Source organism: Zootoca vivipara, chromosome 8 (genome assembly GCF_963506605.1).
Source record: "Zootoca vivipara chromosome 8, rZooViv1.1, whole genome shotgun sequence".
NCBI classification, from domain to species: Eukaryota; Metazoa; Chordata; class Lepidosauria; order Squamata; family Lacertidae; genus Zootoca; species Zootoca vivipara.
In genome coordinates this window covers 54,062,444-54,082,230 of record NC_083283.1, presented here as the reverse complement: position 1 = coordinate 54,082,230, position 19,787 = coordinate 54,062,444, and the positions used below count along the sequence as shown (strand labels likewise).

The window sequence follows — 19,787 nt, the reverse complement described above, 5'->3', positions numbered from 1 at the left end:
GGGGGAGGAATACAATTATGCTACACACTGGCATGAAGCAAACAGGATATGAGATGACAGACAAACATATTTTTGAGGATCACTTGGTTCCTAATGTAAAGTGAAAGCCATGTTTGACAAGCCAGCTTGCTTTTAGATGTACTCCGTGTCATTTTTAGGGATGGCAGGCTGCCGAAACAGTTGCTATTTTTAAAAAAAGGGGGTGGGGAGGGGGGGGAGATAGCAACCTAGTTTCATGCAGGGTCTCTCTTATCACCACTAAGCCTGTTCTACTCAGAATTATCCACCCCGCTGACAGATGACAATCATGGCTCAAGTTAAAAAGAGCCCTCATATAAGCCTCCCTTCGCCTTTAGCCTCTAAAGACAGATTTCACTTTTTCTCTTGCTCACTGACTATATTGACCGTAACTACTGTTATCTGTCTGGCTAATGGGAGTGTGAATTTCAGGAAGACAGATAAGAGGAAAGACAACAAACTGTTGGCAAAAAAAAAAAAAGACTAGGGAGAAATTAGATGCTGGTCGGACTTTTCTGGGAATACCACCACATAGGTTTTCTAATATCTCAAAGGGACAGGATGCCCAAAAGTACATGAAGAGGGTGATTTAAATGTTTTAAAGTAAAGCAGCAATGTGGAAAAGAGATTTTGGTGACTACAGCTCCCATCGTCCCGGCCCCCCGGTCGTACTGGCCTGGTCCAAAGAACACAGGTTCCCTGTGCCTGTTCTACAGCCTGGTGGGGCATGAGAGCAAATCCACTGTGATTTCATCCATCTCTAAACCACCATTCATTGTGCATTTTCTGCGCAATGATCACACTGCTCCCTGTTTGCGGGAGACAAGTCATGTGAGTGGAGGGAGAGGAAGGGAAAGGAGGAAATTGCAGCTTCCAACTGCTTGTTGGGAGGCATTTCTGGAACTTTTCACGTATCTCAATTTGTTTTAAGAAAAGCAGGTCAATCTGATGGAAGTGTGTGTAGACTTGTTAAACTTGGAAGCATTGTCAGGTATGCCCAAAGCTCACAGGGGGAAAAGGATTGGGTTAGAATTTAAACCGCAGTTCCTAGACCAGGCGCAATACATTTAATTTCCTCAGCATCCTATCGAGGTTAAGAGAAATATTTTCTATATTGCTATGCTGGCAACCATACAGATTATGGAGCTGAGGACAGAAATACCAAATAGAGTGGGGTTTTGTTTATTTTTAAACACCTATATACATTTTCCTTGGTTACTGTTTTCCTCAGAATGATTCAACGTTGTGGGCAAGTTCAGGTGAACGCCTGAACATTTCTTGTGTCACCTTAACAATACTTAGCCAAAAGAGTTTTATTTTTGTTTGCCAGGGCATAGCATCCCACAGCAGGAGGGGCGGGGAGGATGCACAATGGCAAATCAAGAAAGACAGAGATGGGTGGACAGGCATCTAGCTCTTGTGCATCACACGTCGGGCAGTGATGGGCATATGGTCTGCCAGTCCGCCACTCTGTACAAAGATGTATGGCTTGAGATTAAAAGACAGCTAATACTCTTTTAGCATGAACTCAGCGCCTCTTTCCCTGCTCCGGTTAAACAGAGCTGATTTGTTCACTCGGGGAGCACAGCTCAGGAGACAACTGGTGGGGGCTGCATCGATTCCCAATGACGGTTGTTGTTGTTGTTTAGTTGTGTCTTCTCTTCTCATGAGGTGGCCAAAGTATTGTAGCCTCAGCTTCAGGATCTGTCCTTCCAGTGAGCACTCGGGACTGATTTCCTTCAGAATGGATAGGTTTGATCTTCTTGCAGTCCATGGGACTCTCAAGAGTCTCCTCCAGCACCAAAATTCAAAAGCATCAATTCTTCGGCGATCAGCCTTCTTTATGGTCCAGCTCTCACTTCCATACATCACTACTGGGAAAACCATAGCTTTAACTATACGGACCTTTCTTGGCAAGGCATTTGTTAGCACTATACAAATGCCTGTGGGTTATTATTGGGTCTGGGCAGATGGGCAGGCTATGTAAGCCCGGGGAAAAGATAAGAAGTACAAAACAAGATCCATCCGGGAACTGTCCTGGGCAGGAACTGAAAAATTCCTTCCTTTAGCAACTCCCCCATCTGCCATGCTGCATCTCACTCCCTTGCTCTACTCTATGCCTTCCATGTATAGGTCTATTTCCACCCACCATGACAAGAGCCCTGAGGCAGAAGATGGGGTCTGAGAGCATTGGCTAAATGGTTAGGAACTAAACCCTGCATCCTGCTACTTCCTCTGTCAATGAAGATTGGAAACAAGCTCTCAAGTTGATAGGATCAGGACTATGGAACCTTACTATTCTCTTCTACTGTGTACTATAATTCAAGCAGCGGAGCCTGGGAAACTTCCTTGGTCCATCTAGCTTTATATTTTCTATACTAACTGGCAGCAGGTCTTCAGACGGGGTTTGTTTTCCCCCCTATCCGGACCAATAATTGATCCTGAGCCCTTCTGCATGCAAAGTGTATGCTGTGACACTAAGCTAAAATGCTTAGCATGTGTCTGTTTAGCAGCTGCAGTGAAATCAGGCAAGCAATCACTCCTTTAGGAAAAGTGAGACATTCATGTATATTCTTATATGTCTTTTCAGTAGTTTATGCATGCTTAACTTATTTTCTCAGGTTTTATCAGACAATGGAGCAGAGGCGCAGTGGTGACATGCTGTCAACCATTCTGTTACACATTTCTTAATTGTCTCTTTTTCAGGCTAAACATGCCCAACTCCTTCAAGTTTCCTCACAGTTTTTGGTCTCCAACTCCCCACCCCCACCATTTTTTCTTCCTTTCCTATGGACTTATTCCAGTTTGTCAATGTCCTTCTTAAATGGCTTTAGAATTGGATGCAAGTCTCCAGATGAAATCTGACCAAAGCAGAATGGAGTGATGCCATTCCTTCTCATGATCCGAGCACAATACTTTTGTTGATAAAACCTAGAATTACAATAGCCTTTTTAGCAGCAGCTGCTGCAGCAGCATCACAATGCTGAATTGTTTTAGCTTATAGTCTACTAAAAACTCTAGTTCCTTTTCACATGAACTGCTGTGAAGCCAAGTGTATCCATCCTCTGAAATTCACTTGGTTAGTTTTGACCCACTTCTTCAGTCTGTCTTTAATCTTTTATTCCTATTGGTCATCAGGAACCTCATTTTGCAAGGCACCACCAGCCTAAATATGCTTAGTATGGATATCACCCAAAGTCATAATCGCCTTGATTACTTCAATCCAAGGTGAACATTATGGCCCCATAAACTCTTCTTCAACTTGAATTATAATGTGAGCTGGAGAAAAACTTCTTCCTCTCTGCCACTATTCCACTTTACTGTCTTATTGGAAGTCTCCCTTCCTCCACTACACAATGCTGGTCCTGGTCCCAGGACCCAATGCTGGTCCTGGTCCCAGGACCCAAAGGACTTCTAGCTTCCAAGATGGGCATCTGTAAAAGAGCCTTAGACATTCTGACAAAACTACATTTTCCTACATTGTTGTCACAGTACTATTTGAGAGGCTGCCAGCTATAACGCCCTGCTATTGCCACCAGTCTAACGATGTCAGGCAAGAGTTGGTGTTCAGACAACCTGGATGGGAAGTGCAAAATGGTCTGAAGAGGGATTGGAATACACCAAACTCTTTCCGCTCCATTCCCTGGCAAAAAAGTTGTTTGCAAAGCCCAAATCAAAGTAGACAAACGTCGGCTCCCTTGGCCATTAAAGCAAGATGAGTGCTGCAACCCCAGAGTTGTGCATGACTGGACTTAACTGTCAAGGGTCCTTTACCTTTACGTTTTTTACAGGTTGGCAGGAGCTGGAGCCGAGCAACGGGAGCACGCCCCATCGCGGGGATTCGAACCGCCGGCCTTCCGATCGCCAAGCCCTAGGCTGTGGTTTAGACCACCAATGGGAATGAAGTTTAACTAATTTGATGTGGATCTGTCTATTAAAAGAAGACAGGCCAACTGGTGGTGATCTCTGGCCTCCTTTGTTTGGGGCAATTATGACAAATTTAAGATCTAGATCTTTGAAAATAAACCTCTAAATAGGATCCTTAAAGAAAATATTATCTAGAATGTCTTACACTCTTTAGCCAAGAGTCCTGTCAAGAACCCTGTCTTGTCATCAAATCTGTTTTTTATTTAAAAAAAACTGTCTAGACAAGGACTGCAATGTAAAATGGAGTCCAGATTCAGCCAAGTCTGCAAAAAGGCCTCTGCATCGTTACCAACTCAGACATGCATCTCAGCATTTCATTCTGTTGAATAGACAATACATTTTCCTCTATGAGAAATCCTATCCTATTGGACATCACCACACTTAAGTATAATAAATTCTAAGGAGCAATGGCAACCAAGTGGGATGCAACATTTGCAATCATTTCAGTTTTATTAAACATAGGACATGTCCTGCAGCAAATGATTCTGCGATCCAATAATGTATCCTGTTTTTCCAGAACCATTCACAGAAAAAAATAAAAATAAAATAAAATGAAACACCTCTAGAAGAAGCAGTACTTGTTCTACGCGGCAAATATATCACAATCACATAGCTGCATGTATCTTTATAATTGCAGTTTGAAAGTGCATTGCATTAGGTTATATATAGTAGAGGTATAGGTATAAATCACTGGTAGTGTCCCTAACTCAAATACAAACATATATTCAGCTAAGTATGTACTTTTCATATCTTTTCACTTCAGCAAGTCCAACAAAAGCACTGCCATAACTCAACTGAAGTACAGGTAGATAAAAATACGTTTTTCATACAGCATTACAACTGGAAGTTGGCCTTGACTTTTCTGCTTCATTTGCCATACTGGACACTAACTAGTGAAGCATACTGCTAGCTATTCGATAGCAAGACCTTTTTGACACCTTTTAGCCCGCCCCCCCCCAACATGTTAAAGCAAAACACTGATTAATTTAAGCCCAGCCCTCAGAAAACTCTCAAGTACCAACATGTCCTTGTCCAACATCCAGCAGCACTATCAACAGATCGCCAGAAAACATTTGGAAAACCTCTTGTTGACGAAAACCTCACCAGTTATTAAAATTTCATTGCAATATTTGAGCTATTGTATTTTCATCTATCTGTATTCCAGCTGAATTGTGGTACTAAAAACTAGTTTTTAATAAAGTTTATTACCAGCTGCCCTGAGCCCTTGAGGATAAGGTGGGCTATAAAGCTAAGTGACTAGAAACTGCAGCAAGAAACAACTCCATGAAAAAAAGTATGCAAGGGCAAAACATATTGTGATATCTAACGGAAGGGTAGGAATACAACTGAAATGTGGCAAGTCTAACCCACGCTTTAAATCTCCTCTGAGTATAGAAGGAATAAAATCAGTCTACAGCTCATATGCTATCTTTGTACGCATAGGTTTTTTTTAGCATTTCCAAAAGACTTTTAAAATCAACGTGTGACTTGACAATGAAATATATCATTATTGGTACAGTATTTTCCTTTGTCACCACACACCCACAGGTTGAAGCATCGTTGGATCTTGGGTTGCCTCCTCTCCAGTACGGATAATTCTGATGATCTGAGCAGCAGAAGCAAGCATTGTTTTATTTGGATACAGCTGTGGTTATGATGGCTGTAATTAATTGTTCAGTCAGAAAATGCAATACCATGGTGTATGTGATGGTTTGAGCACACAACAGCTTTAGTTTTCAGAGACAACTAAAAATAGTGATTTTAATTTATTCCTGCTGCCTACAATTACTCACAACCATGTATTTTTAAATATTTCCAGCCTATAAAAATTACTAATTTTTGCCACTTGTGTTTATCTGCCTTTAGACTTTGATTTGGATAAATTAAGCTCTCAAGTGTTCCTTGCTTTATGAAACTCTGCGTGTTGTACACTTCAACACAAATAAATGACTTCTACCATTAGAGGTTTAAATAATGTAATGTATTTCATGCTCAGCCTGAAGCGGGATTCCAATGAAGTTGCTAATGCACGTAATGATTAAGTGTAACTCAAATACTAACTGTGTTGTTGAAAACATGACAGGCAATAATTTGGTCTATTATATTCTGCCATTTAATTGCCTAGTACAGACATTCTCTGACACGTTATGAAGCAATGATTTACAATTATTCAAGCTGCAAAGGTCAGAAAGTGACATTATAATCATCTACACAGAGATCCCCTTCTAATGCACAAAAAATAGGTAATCTCACATAGAAATAGTTTTACTGAAGTTTCAACTTTCTATTTAAAGATTTATCTGGCCACAGAACAAACAATTCACTTGCAGCAACACTAAGACGCATGTAAATCCAAAAGTACATTTCCGGCTCTTCGTAATGATACATTTAAGAATGAATCTTCTTTGTTCTCTAAGGGGAAGACAAAACAGAAGCACTTTGGAAGCGCAAGTTATTGCTGTGCTGAAATAAGTATCTCTGTTCGTATAATCTGGAACTAATTTTTAAAAACCCAATATACACATATATATTTTTATGTGACAAAATAAATCCCTGGTAGCAAACCACAGAAAAGGAGTAATATGAATACTTCAGTTTCAAATATTTGTAGACTGTCAACTTTTCTTCAGAAGCTTTTGAATTCATGAAACATATCATTGATTTTTTAAAAAATACTAATGTATGACCTTAACATATGACATACCCCTTCAATTTACTTCACACCTCTTTGAAACATAGCTGCCAAGTTATCCCTTTTTTAAGGGAAATTCCCTTATGCTGAATAGGCTTCCTCGTGAGAAAAGGGAAAACTTGGCAGCTATGCTTTGAAATAACAACTTTACTACTACCGAACACATATTGATCAAGGCACTGGCAATATTGCCATGGTCAAACTTCAAATGAAGTTTCAAAATACTTCTCTAAATAATGTGTGGGAGAAGAAAACAAAACAAAAAAGTAAACTAAATACACCCCTTTTTTAAGGAAGGGGAAACTGTGTACTGCAAATAATGATTTGAAATTTGATCTGTGGTCACATTTTAATAGATACATTTTAAAGTAATTGAAAGAATGCAGAAAAGGGACAGATAGGTTGACTTCAAATGATTAACATTTTTGGAGACGTAAAATCCTTCTACTGATTTCTGCTGCAGTCATTTTATTTATACATAGTAACTTAAGAAAAACAGAAAGGAAGGTAAATAACTCTAACATAAGGTGTGTGTTTTATCCAAAAGCAAAGTCAAGGGGAAACTAGATGTATTTTTAAATGATAAGTTGCTCATAAATTCTGTTTAAAATCTGAACTGCTGAACAATTCATTTTTCATGTACCTGAGGCATAAAATCTCAAAAGTGCATGATAAGCCTTTTCAGTACATTCCACTATGCAAGCTTTTTTAAAAAACAAAAAACCAACCCCCCCCCCACACACACAAGGAAATGCTGGGAAACCAGTGAGATTTTCTAATTTTCGTGTCATGAACAACTTCATAGCCAGACTTCTGAAAATTAAATTTAAATAGGTAGCAGTTGGATACTCACTGAAAACAGATCCCTTCTCAAATAAGGGATGCATTTCCCATTCATGAACATAACGCAAAGGAAAACAATCACCACACATCTGCCGATAAGGAAATGAGTAGCAGACGGTTTATTTCAAATGCTGAAAGATTAGTAGCTTCCAATTTCTATGGCAGAGTATTTCTACTGTGCAGCTGGAAAAAATTAAACTTCGATTTGAAACAATAAAAGCAACATGCAAAAACACTGCTGTCTTTCCACCCACACCCCTTTGTGTCGACTGTGCTACACAAGATACAGTACATAAAATCTTCTGTTCATTTTTAGCATTTAGACTGGAATTACTTTACAAAGGGTTTTCACTTTCCAATTCATAACAAAATTCAAGGCAACCAAGGGATATGTTACATCCACAATTATCCACAGCCTTGCACTGACATTTCACCTTGTTTAAAATGGAAACCCCAAACAGGTTGTGGAGCAATTGGAAAAACAAGTTAACATTCCACCTAATAAAAAGCTTGCTGTTTGGAATCTAAAAGTCACGGGATAGAATTTTTAACTACTGTAGAAAAGAAAACATAGTACAGGACCTTCTGTTTGTGACAAAATTACCAAGTTAATGTTCCTGAAAGATCACTTCACCTTTTAAAACATGATTTTTTAAAAAGGTAAATTTATAGCAATTAAAGCTAATGAAGAAATGCAGCACTAGCTGCTTATATTCAGGAACTAATAGGTCCACTGAGCATTTCTAAGATTATTTAGCCATCAATGATAATGAATTGACATTGTCAGTGGTGTTAATGTACCAATGCTCTAACCTGATAGCCAATCCCAGCAATTTTATGTTGCCACTTTATTTTTAATCTGCAAAATACCCTATCTTTTTGGTTAACATGGCAGAAATATAGCACAATGTATTATGCTACACACACACTAAAAGGTTGGCATATTAATTATTGGGCTGACAGTTCAAAGTGCACTGACCATCGCTCCTGCTTCGAATTCTCCTTTGAAATCATTACAATTTGGCAGATGACATTTCTTTACCAATTCAGCCATGGTTATGTACCAATAGTTTTGATTTGTATCAGATTAAAATTTATTATTTTAGCTGCACAGAACAAAAGGCCTATATGAGGAAGACTTTTGTGTATTTCTCCTTCCATTAGCTGCCATGTGCACAAGTAACTTGACAGTATCACAAGTTAATTGTATGTAACATGACACAAGAACAATGATTTAAGTGTCCTGTTTTTTCGAATGACCAAACCAAACCAGCAACTTCTCCCCCCCCCCCCACTCGCCCCAGTCACAAATATGTAAGAAGATACTAACTGCAAGGGCTGAATCAGTCACTAAAAAATGTGTGTCGATGCCAAACCACCACCACCAACCCACAGACAATGTATAGTTGGCTACTCATAGCCAAGTTCAAGTTCTTTTTCTCACAATCCATATTTATTCATTTTCAGACCACAGTTATTGGTAAGTCAATTCCACACAGAATTGTTGTCATTTATAAAACAGGCGGCTGCCAAAATGTAGCATTCCCTGGTGGCATTCACAGCCAAAGGCCTGGAAGATCCTCCTCTGTTATTTTACAGTGGATAACTTTCATAATTGCTTCCACTGAGTTTTAAAGTAATTCAGCCATCAACTCGCGATCCACTCCTCCCATCAAGAAATAAAACCACCCTTACCAATCTAACAGCACTTATTTGTATAGCAGGCACGTGAATCGGTGAATTGCATTCTAATTTGTTTTTGAACATTTCACTCACTTTGTTCGTAAGGCGTGTTTAATTGCAAGAGTTGACGGGATTAAAACCTGGCTGAAAAATATTCCTACCCACCCACCTCTCTGCACTGTGTGATCCATCTGAACCTCTGCCATTCTACGGACTAGTCATCAGGCTTCTGCAGCAACTTAACTTGTTTTGAGGAAAGCGCTTTTATATGAAGCATATATTAGCTAATTCTTTTAGCATAATAACATTAAAATACACTTTTAATAGAAGCGCGGTACTAAAACCCACCTCTGAATGTCCTATGATGTACCATATATGCCATGGCATTTTAAAACCTTTTAAACATTTCTGCTAAATTAATTAGTTTTGCATTAAAGAGTCTCTGAGCCTCCCTATTAAATGCAACACATTTGAAGGACAATTAAACATTACGAATGGTCCTTTGGACAAAATAGCCATTACGAGGGGGAAAGGGAAGCAGAGGTTTTTCTGAGGCAATACAACATACGCAAGATGCTTCTGGTATGTGTATGTATGTATATATATATATATATATATATATATATATATACACACACACACACACACACACACACACACACACACACTCCTCTCGTGTGCAGCAATATTCGCAATTCTTTGGAAGTTTTCTTCTCCTGTGTCTCCTGCAGTGCAAAAACTCTACGGGAGCCCATAATCTGTTAACTGAGCTCAAACTATAACAAGATATAGCACAAATGCATGTATGTGCACATATACACAAAACACATACTAAATTGAAGTCTATATTATTTTTTCATGCCTTTAAAAAGGAATTTACAGTTCTCCCTGGCAATGTGAATGAACATCCTATAATTTAGTCAATTTACAGATTACAGGTTCAAATTGACCTTGTAGCCCATAAAATTGCTCATCTGCAGTACTGGATTAGAAGTAGGAAAAGAATGTCATAACTGTATTTAAGGAATTTACCATAACAATGGGAAGGAGGATATGCATGCATAATTTTAGCCCCTCTTGCTCACATCCCCATTTTGAATGCTGAAACAATGCATAGCCTACACTCCTCTCTGGTTAACCAAGGGAGGAACGGTTTCAATTTACTCACCCACAGACATGACACTTGTATTCCCTCATCCCAAGGTGCCTCTTGACATGGTTTCTGGCATCTCCTAGTTGAGCTGTTGCAAAGTGGCAAATCTTGCATTTGAACGGCTTTGATCCTAAGTAAAATTTAGCATAAAGATAGGAGTTGAATTAGAATATTATATTACCCTTGGATAAAGAAATCACAGTTTGTGAAGAAAATAGCCTTTTAATTTTTTTAAATTTTAAGTGGGTGGGTGTGGAAATTAATATCCAATATTTAACCTGTTTCAGAATCTTGCCTAGCCCTGAAAAGAAATTTTTCTATTGCATACATTTATAACTCCAGGGATACCGTTAGGGTACTTGCCACATATTTCTCATTAAAGATACTTCCCCGAAGTTCAAACACAAAAGTTAAGCAAGAATGGGTTTTCATTAATGAGCACTCACTTATTATAGAAACAGTATCGATAATTAGAAGATGAGACACTTGGGGAACTTTAAAATGAGGCCACATAACTTTTTCCATAGTTTTCACCCATTATAATACGGCTAGAACTCAGGTTGTAACTCAGCGGAAACCTGTTCTGGTTCATTTCAATGGAACTCATACTGCAATGGTTTCTGATTCCCACGGCCATTGTTAAGGCGGAAGTGTCATGACAAGGCAATCTTTCCCCTCCACTTGTACTCCAAGTGGTCTTGCAAAAGCAAAATCATAATCTTTCACATCTTATAAATGGCTAGTGGTCTTGCAAAAGCAAAATCATAATCTTTCACATCCTATAAATGGCTAGGAAAAATGGACTACTGCAGATCATGTTAACCTCGAATTTCACGATCTAGAGCTTTCACAACATTATTTACCATGGCTTGTATCCAATGGTGTCCTTCTACTGATGGAACACTCCTGGATTTAATGGAGGCTTCCATCTGTAGAAAAAGGGGTGATTTTTATTTATCCCCCCTGCACCGCTGTGGCCCCACAAAACAGCTTCAGAGGTTGATCGGACACTGTGGAACAATGTGAAAAGTGTTGCAAGGAACTGCATGGGGAAGGATGAATTGGGGAAAAAAGTTTTTCCTTCCCATTCTTCAAGGGGAAGTCTCTGCTGGATCAAGGAGCCTGAAACAGAAGGTAAACCATTGGATACAGCAGAGATGAGGAACCTGTGGCCCTTCAGACGTTGCCGGACTACAATTCCCATCATTCCTAACCATTAGTCATGTTAGGTGGAGCTGAAGTCCAATAACATCTTGAGGGTCACAGGTTTCCCATCTCTGAAATACTATAAAGAAGTATTTTAAGTTAACTTTTAAAAATGGTTATGTCAGGTGTCGGCAACGTTTTCCGGCCATGGGCTGGACCATTGCCACTGACGCTGGTCCGTGGGCCGGAATTGCGCAAAAGCGAATTCCAGCGGCAGCGCGGCACTGGAAATCGCTTCTGCGCATGCCTGGACATGCGCAGAAGCGATTTTCAGCTTCTGGGTATGGGCGGCGTGGCATCGGAAATCACTTCTGCGCATGCCTGGACATCTGGCGCAGATGCCATTTTCGACACCACTTTGTGAGTCCCCGCGCCGCGCTCCGTCGGTTTAGCGCGGCACAGTGCGGGGACTTGCCAAGCAGGCGGCTTGTGGGCCGGATAAACAGCCTCCGTGGGCCGCATCCGGCCCATGGGCCGGAGGTTGCTGATGCCTGGGTTATGTGACCTGAGAGCTTGGGAAATTCCATACTTTGCATGAATGTTGCATCTCATGGTCAAACACGGTGCTTCTCAAAGCCACTCATGTATTAACTCTTAAAATGACCACTGGTCTTGCTTGCTAGGGATGATGGGAGTTGTAGTCCCAAAAAAGGTGGAGACCCAAGTTTGGGAAATGCTGGTTTACAATCACTGGCAGCAGCTCTCCAGGATTTCAGACACGGGTCTCACCCCGTCCTACTTGAAGACACCAGGGATTGAACCTAGGACTTTTTGCATCGAAGGCAGGTGCTCTACCATTGAGGTATAGAAATTCCTGTGGGTGGATGTGCTTCATGTAGAGGGTGCTAAGTGAAAGATTGCTCGTGCACAATTTCCACAAAAGTCAACGAGCTTCATTTGGTAAGAAGTGATGTACCTTTTAAAAAATGTTCAATTTGTAAGATAAATATATTTGAGCAGATTACCTATTTTGACTATGCCACTCTCTCTGATAAGGAGTAAATTTAAACCTTAGTACCGATATTTTAGGTCTATCTTGCTCATACGCTTCGCCCCCCCCCTTTTGACAATACCGAAAGAATGATTCATTGCCTTTCTGTTGCAATGACATGCGGTGTATGAATATACAGTGAATAAAATATTACACCTTTATGACTGTTTTATAGTCAGGAATTTATGATTATTCTGAAAACTAGAAGTATTGACATTTTGGCTATTATTTATTTCAAGAACAAACTTTAACTGCCTAGAACAGACCAAAGAATTATAGGATTTACCCCCACCCCACAAGAAAGCAGAATTCGCTTGTTCTTTTGCAACACCACTAGGCCAAGAAAAGTAAAAGTAAAACAGCACACTGCAACTGAAGTTGACTTTCTGATCAGATTGAGGCAATTATATTATCACAAAAATGCAGTCATTAAACCTGGCAGGTGTCAGTACTGGGATATTAAGTGGCAACATATCATTTTAAAGTATGTCATGACCCTTTCCAACTTTTATAAGACCAGCAGATCTCTCTATATCCATAAATCCCAGAATTGCAGTTAAAAGTAAGTGCAATATGCTTGCAGATACTTCATATTATATTTGGGATATGTTTTGTGAAGAACTTCCTCCAATATAGTTAAGCATAATATGAAATATGGGATCTTTAATAAATATACATAAAAGAGCTCGGATAAGAAAAATGTTACAGTACATCATACTTGATCAATGAACCTTTCTGCTGTGCCCTTGAACACAGAATATCTGCAAAGAAGACTTTGTTTAAATTGAGGATCTTGGTTAAAAAAAAATTCAGAGTCTTAAATTTCAATTTAATTCCCAAAAGCTGACGAAAAATGAAGCATTTAATTTTAATCTTCCAACAGAAATAAAAAAGTCAACAGTACTAAGCACGGGCAGACAAGGTTGAATATTTCACAGTTCAATGACAATGAAGCCAGATCTCTTAATACTTCCATTTCTACTGTTAGAAGTAGATGTAAAATATATTTAGCACCTGAATGGTTATATCTAGTCAGCTTTATATGTTTAAATGTCAAAAGCAGGTTGAGTCTGCAGCTAACAGCGATCACATTCTATCAATCAAACTGGAAAATTCCAGTTTATTTAAATTATCCTGATAAAACTGAATTAACCATTAATTTAGCAGCATTCCATATCAACACTGCATTCTATAAAGGGACCTATGAAAATAAAATAAATTTGAGTAAAGTCAGTCTACCTCCACATTAAATACAAAGTGCCGAAGTTGACGATCTAACTCACCAGTTTAAAGACTGATTAGGCAATATATAATGCCAAGACTAAGACTGGCTATGGTAAAGCAGCCTATTCGTATTTATATGTCCATTTTATTTCAAAAAGCTAAAATATCCTGCAGCTTCAGTCCCACTTTCATTTGGATTCTTTTCCCAATGGAAACATGTTAAATTTGTGCCAGTTCTGTTATCACTGGTGCTCCATGGGCTCTGACCACACACTGTTCTTCTTTAAGTGTCAAAATTCTAGCAATACCATTGTGCCCATTCAACCTTTATGCCCTGAAACACATACAAGTTTGGGGCCAATTTTGAGAGCGTGAGAATCATTCCTTGCAATGTTACATTAATTTTTCATTATCAACAAAGACTGTAGCATCAACAACAACATATAGGATTATGATTATCATTCCATAATTTGAAAGAAGATGTTGAATTATAGGTTATTAATAGTTTAGTCTTGTGCATTTTTTTAGCAACTAGGAGGACCTGGCCAGTGTAGTATAGTGGCTAGTGTCATATTATTACTTAGGAGACCTGGGTTCAAGTCCCTACTCAACCATGAATCTTACTGGGTGACCTTGGGCCAATCACTATCTCTCAGCCTAACTACCTCACAAGGTTTTTGTGAGGACTAAATGGGGAGATTTGGGGGGGGGGGGACCATGTATACCAGAGGAAAGATGGGATAGACATTCAATACATAAATAAATATTGGCAATGGTTTTAACCATCAATTCCACAACCCCAACTGCCCACCATGAAAAAATACTTTGGAAACAGAGAGGAGTTCCAGCATGGGCTCGTGATACAGGGCCATCTATTCACAAGAAAAATGTCAAACAAGGCCATTTTAAGAGTGTAAATTGTCACATAGATCAGGGGTGGGACGGGCAGAAGGCTGATCTCTGATGATTTGCAACGAATCATCAGTTTGATATCCAATGATCTAAACACAGCAATGGCTAAAAGATTCCTCCCCCATGCCTTAAATTAGGCTGCTGAAACAAAGAACACTTGGAAGAAACCAGGGGTCCTACCCAGAGCTTTCCCTCCATGTTCTGGCACCTCTCAGGTGGCCGCCAGTGCCATTATAAAAGAACAAGGTGAATTCTGACAGCTCTTTCTCTAGAAAAATAGCACTGGTTGTATCCAAAGCAGTGCTGAGCAATGCATCCATGATTGGACACGTTAGTTGGCTGCGTCCCCAGAAGTTGGGCTTTTTGTCCTGGGCTGATAATGCCCTCAATTCTTAGTATATGCCAGCTATCCTGAGCTGCTATTTTGAACCTGGTCCTGGTCCATAGCCTTCTAGTAGAAACATGTAAGTAGACCTCAGAGCTAATAACTGGTAAAACTCAAATCCCAGCTGAATTACAAACATAACATTTTTGTTAAAGGATCACACTTATTTTATAACCCACCTTTGAGAAGAGTTCTTACAAAATGGCTTAAGTTCTATCTTTCCTTTTAAAAGTTTGAGCAACTGAAAAACTAAATGCACAAACAACCAAAGTAAACATAGTGAAGCAAACATCTCCCCAGTTTTGAGTTTTCCATGACTGCTATGCCATTTACTATCTACCGTATAGCTTTAAGACCTCTCACTTTTTCCCATAGAATGAATAATGTTTCTTCAATATCTGATGTGGCCCTTAGTTTAAAGGAGATGATTCCCATTTAGGGCACATATTCCAAATCCAAAACCTCGATGGCTTCACCCAAAGTGCAGTTGCTCATAGCATATAAATGGGGCTACAAATTGAATAATAACAATATTTAATAATAATTTCATCTGCTGTCATAATTTTGTAGTCCAGGAAGACTACATTTTGTTGCTATTCGATCATCACTCTGCAAAGGTCTTTAGCTGTAAATTATCTTCAGAATCAATGGTGTTACGTAAAGCTTATAAAAAGGCAGATGGAAATGGAAGAGTGAAGTCCAGATCTTGATGAAGACAAATTACTTCATACAGCTCTCATCTCAGAACCACTGTCCTAGCACCACCAAGCAGCAAAGAGATAGATTAGCCAACCCAGAGAATAAGGATCCCTTTTTGCATCTTGTCAGCAACATGGGAACAACTTCCCCATAGCAAGATCCCTTTCTGCTTTGATGGTTGTCAGACAGTTGTCTCCGTACAGCCAGGGTAGGACAGCTATGGCCCTTCAGATGTTGCTGGACTGAAACTTCCATCAGCCAGCTGATATTTTCCTATTTGGGCAACAACTGGTGAGAAAAGATCCACAAGACTGGCTTTACCCATGTGTTTTTAAGTACAGGTGTTTTCATAAGTATGTGAAATCTCACCATGTTCAAGCTGCTCCCACACCACTGAAATTAATGCAAGAAGGATCCCTAAATAAAGGGATTAAGGAAATGTTTTAAGAACATTTGAAGTCTCAACTGAATGGCTGTTCTATGTAGGCTGGAGTACAGAGAGTACGAAAGGTAGGTAGGGCCCATGTAAGCATTTTCTTCCCTCATTTCTCAATGTTTCTTGGTGTGTTTAAGTATACAGAACTAGTTAAGTCTCTTTTAAATAAGCATTAACTCTGAATGCCACTTACAATTCAGTGTCACAGATTGTTAAATCAATGTTTGCTACCAGTTTCCCTGCAATGTCTTTCTTCCCCCTCAACACATCCCCACTGTATGGTAAAACTGAAATGTTCTGGGAAATTACAAAATAATAGTAATATTGCATTAATATTTTGAAATTCGTTTGGTGATAATTCAGAATATATCTTCATAACAAGAGATTTCTCAAGTCTCCAGTAGTCCTGTACGACTACCAGACTGCCAAAAAAACAAAACAAAAACAGTGGTTTAAGCATTTAAGCACATGAATATTGGAACACTGAGTCTTGAGCACATTAGTATCTCTGCCAAGCACATGATTAACCCTAACATTTGTGACTCCCACTGAAGTCATAAGCAAGGAAAGCACAGAGATAGGTGAATATATATTTTCAGAATTCAGGCTGCTAATTAGGCATGCAAGACCCATTTGAATTGGAAGTTGAAAAGTCCTCTACCTCTAACCTTTCTGTTGTTTTTCTTGACACTTCCTCATTTTCACTTGTCAAAGTGTGGTGGACTTGCTTGTTATCCACTATATTGTATAACCTCCCCCTTTGCTACGTGAGAAGCTTTGGAATCGGGGAAAGGAAACTCTTCTTTATTTTCCACAATTTGGAATCACTAGTTATTGTGGGGGGAGGGGGAGGGGGGATTTTGAGAAAGAAACACTTTAAAAATGGCCTGCAAAGAAGCAATCCTGCAATCTTACACATGCTTACCTAGGAATGAGTCCCACTGAACTCAATGGGCTTCACTTCTGAGAAGACATATGTAGGGTGGTGGCTTCACAAAGTTGCAATCCCATAACCACCTGCCTGAAAGTATGCCCCACTGAATTCAGTGGGACATACTTATAAGTAGACATATTGGATTGCACTTATACTAATGCAGATGAACCCAGCATCTGCTTCTGCTATTGGTTTGCTCCTTCCGCTCTGCCTGCAGGAGCGTACATTGTGGTGATCTTCCTTGGCCTCTCAATCTTGGTGTCCAAAACCCATTTATTTCTTTATAGAACTGCTTTTATTGTGCCGAAGATGGGAAGAAACATTACATAAAACATTCAGTAAATCAGAAAATATGAAGAAGGGGAAGAAACCAGGAATTGGAGGAGGAAAAACCTCTTCCAGTTAACTATTAATAAAAATACCAGCATTACTATTTTATGTGCACAAGCAAAGTTATCAGAAAAGCAATTCATTTTAAAGGTGCAGTGAGAAAGAGAATAGATTAAAACCTCTTCTGTAACTCTTCCTCCCCCAAAATTACTTGCAAAATGAAATGGTAGATATGTGTTGTCACCCCAAAAAAGGTTCCTTTGCGGCACATTCACATCTAATGCAAAGCGGAATGAAAATACACTCATTGATAAGACATGCACAAGATGTTAAAAAGTGTGCTAACTTTTACTAAATGTTACAATCAATGATGTAACTTATGTAAGTAGGGTTGCTTTGTCATATATTGATAGTTACCTCACTTTCACATCCACATTAACTTGATTTTAAATGCAATTAATACATATAGTCAAGGAAGACTAATGGACTACATTCTGCACTTAACCTGGTGGACATTTTCAAATGGCACAAGTGACCAGTGCAAACCTATTTTGCATTGTAAACGACTAAATAAATCTTAATGGATTAAGAATGATCAGCTATCAACACACAAGGGAAATTAAGTGCTGAAATGCCTACATTGATTATTTTAAATTATTAGCCTTACTCTGTTCTTGAATTTGTATGCTTTTAGTGAGCTTTAACACATTTACAAGACTTATTGACTATAATTACAAGAGAATTCAAGTAATGGACACATCAATTATAAGCAACATGTCTTGACCAGACAATTGCATAAAGAATTCTAAAGAGAGCTCCATTAGCATCTTCCCTGTAGTTTTATTCCATTTTATCTGCCTTAAGAGGGCATATAAAGGGCTTATAAAAACTGTTCTGACCATGTGAACAGTCTGTGCCATCGAAAAACTCATCACCAATTTTTTTTTAAAAAAAAACATTTCCTGAAACGATCTGCACAAGTATAGAATTGGCTTTTTAAAAGAAGGCTGGGATTCCTAAGCTGATGATACTGGTGGTTTGCAAGAATTACCGTAATACTTTAGTTACAAGAAGACACCTGAAGATGCCATTTTACCGCAACTGAATCTTAAGTACATAGCTCAGCCTCAGCTTTGCTTTCTTCTATGGAAACAAAAACTATTTCAGGATTACACCAAAGAATATTAATATTCTTTTATAATATTTTGCATCTCTTACCTTTTCATTTTCTTTCTAGTAACTGAGCACTAAGTTTCAACCACTGCATGAATTTAAACTATAGCTTCTATAATAAGCCATTATTTAAAAGTACAGTAAAATAAACCTTACAGTTTTAATGAAAATATGTTCATTGAAATGTGAATTTATTATTCAAATCCACTCATAAATTCAACCCAGAGAGACACCACTTGTCTAAGCAGAGCTCAGTGATTTAGAAAAGCTGTCTATTTAAAATAAAGAATGTATGGCAGGTTTATAGAAACATAGCAGTGAATTTTTACATAAATTTAGAACTGCAGCTTATGCATTTTCGACAAAAGTGTTGTTTTAATTTTTTCCACTTAATATAAAACATAAAAAGAGAATGGAACATGTGGCACAGCACAGAGTCTAAATCACCAGGCCCAAATATCACAGGTGCTGTGCTGCCCCTACCACTACCTTCTAAAATGATGGCTAAACTGCAAGTCCCCTGATAACCTTACATCAGGCATCCCCAAACTTCGGCCCTCCAGATGTTTTGGACTACAATTCCCATCTTCCCTGACCACTGGTCCTGTTAGCTAGGGATCATGGGAGTTGTAGGCCAAAACATCTGGAGGGATTGCAGTTTGGGAATGCCTGCCTTACATGCTTGTTTTCAAAAATTAGCACTCTCTACACAGCAATGCAGCAACAAATACCCGCCATTCAACCATTAAATGTGAATGGTGGTTTCTGAATCCAAACCAGGTAAACTATTTCAAGCATTAGGCTAGCATTGCCACCAACTTGTCGACAGGTTGCTGCTTTGGGCAAAGGAAAAGCCATAAAGGGCCATCACCGCCCACCCTGTAGGGGTGAATTATCTACCACTAATTTTAATTGTAAATTCAACAAGTGTGTGTCAGCAAGATTGTAGCCAAAACACATTGGGACCCTGGGTGTGAGGTTCCCTACTCCTGCAGTACTACCAGATCAGATGGCTCACTCTCCACACCTCAACATATCAGTAGCACTTGGGTAGTGCTTTCCCTTATGGTTTGACTGTCACAACACTAATCAGAACTGTCTAGAGGAGGCATCCCCAAACTCGGCCCTCCAGATGTTTTGGGACTACAACTCCCATCACCCCTAGCCAACAGGACCAGTGG

General features: G+C 39.2%; 1 protein-coding gene across 6 annotated transcripts in view; it reads right to left on the bottom strand.

Moving 5' to 3' along the window:
- Positions 1-19,787, bottom strand: part of ZNF407 (zinc finger protein 407) — a 355,130-nt gene that overhangs the window by 311,820 nt on the left and 23,523 nt on the right. For all 6 annotated transcript variants that reach the window (XM_035125684.2, XM_035125685.2, XM_035125688.2 and 3 more), the window contains exon 3: positions 10,332-10,446. In XM_035125684.2, coding sequence (XP_034981575.2) covers positions 10,332-10,446 — 115 coding nt within the window. The remainder of the gene's footprint in view (positions 1-10,331; positions 10,447-19,787) is intronic.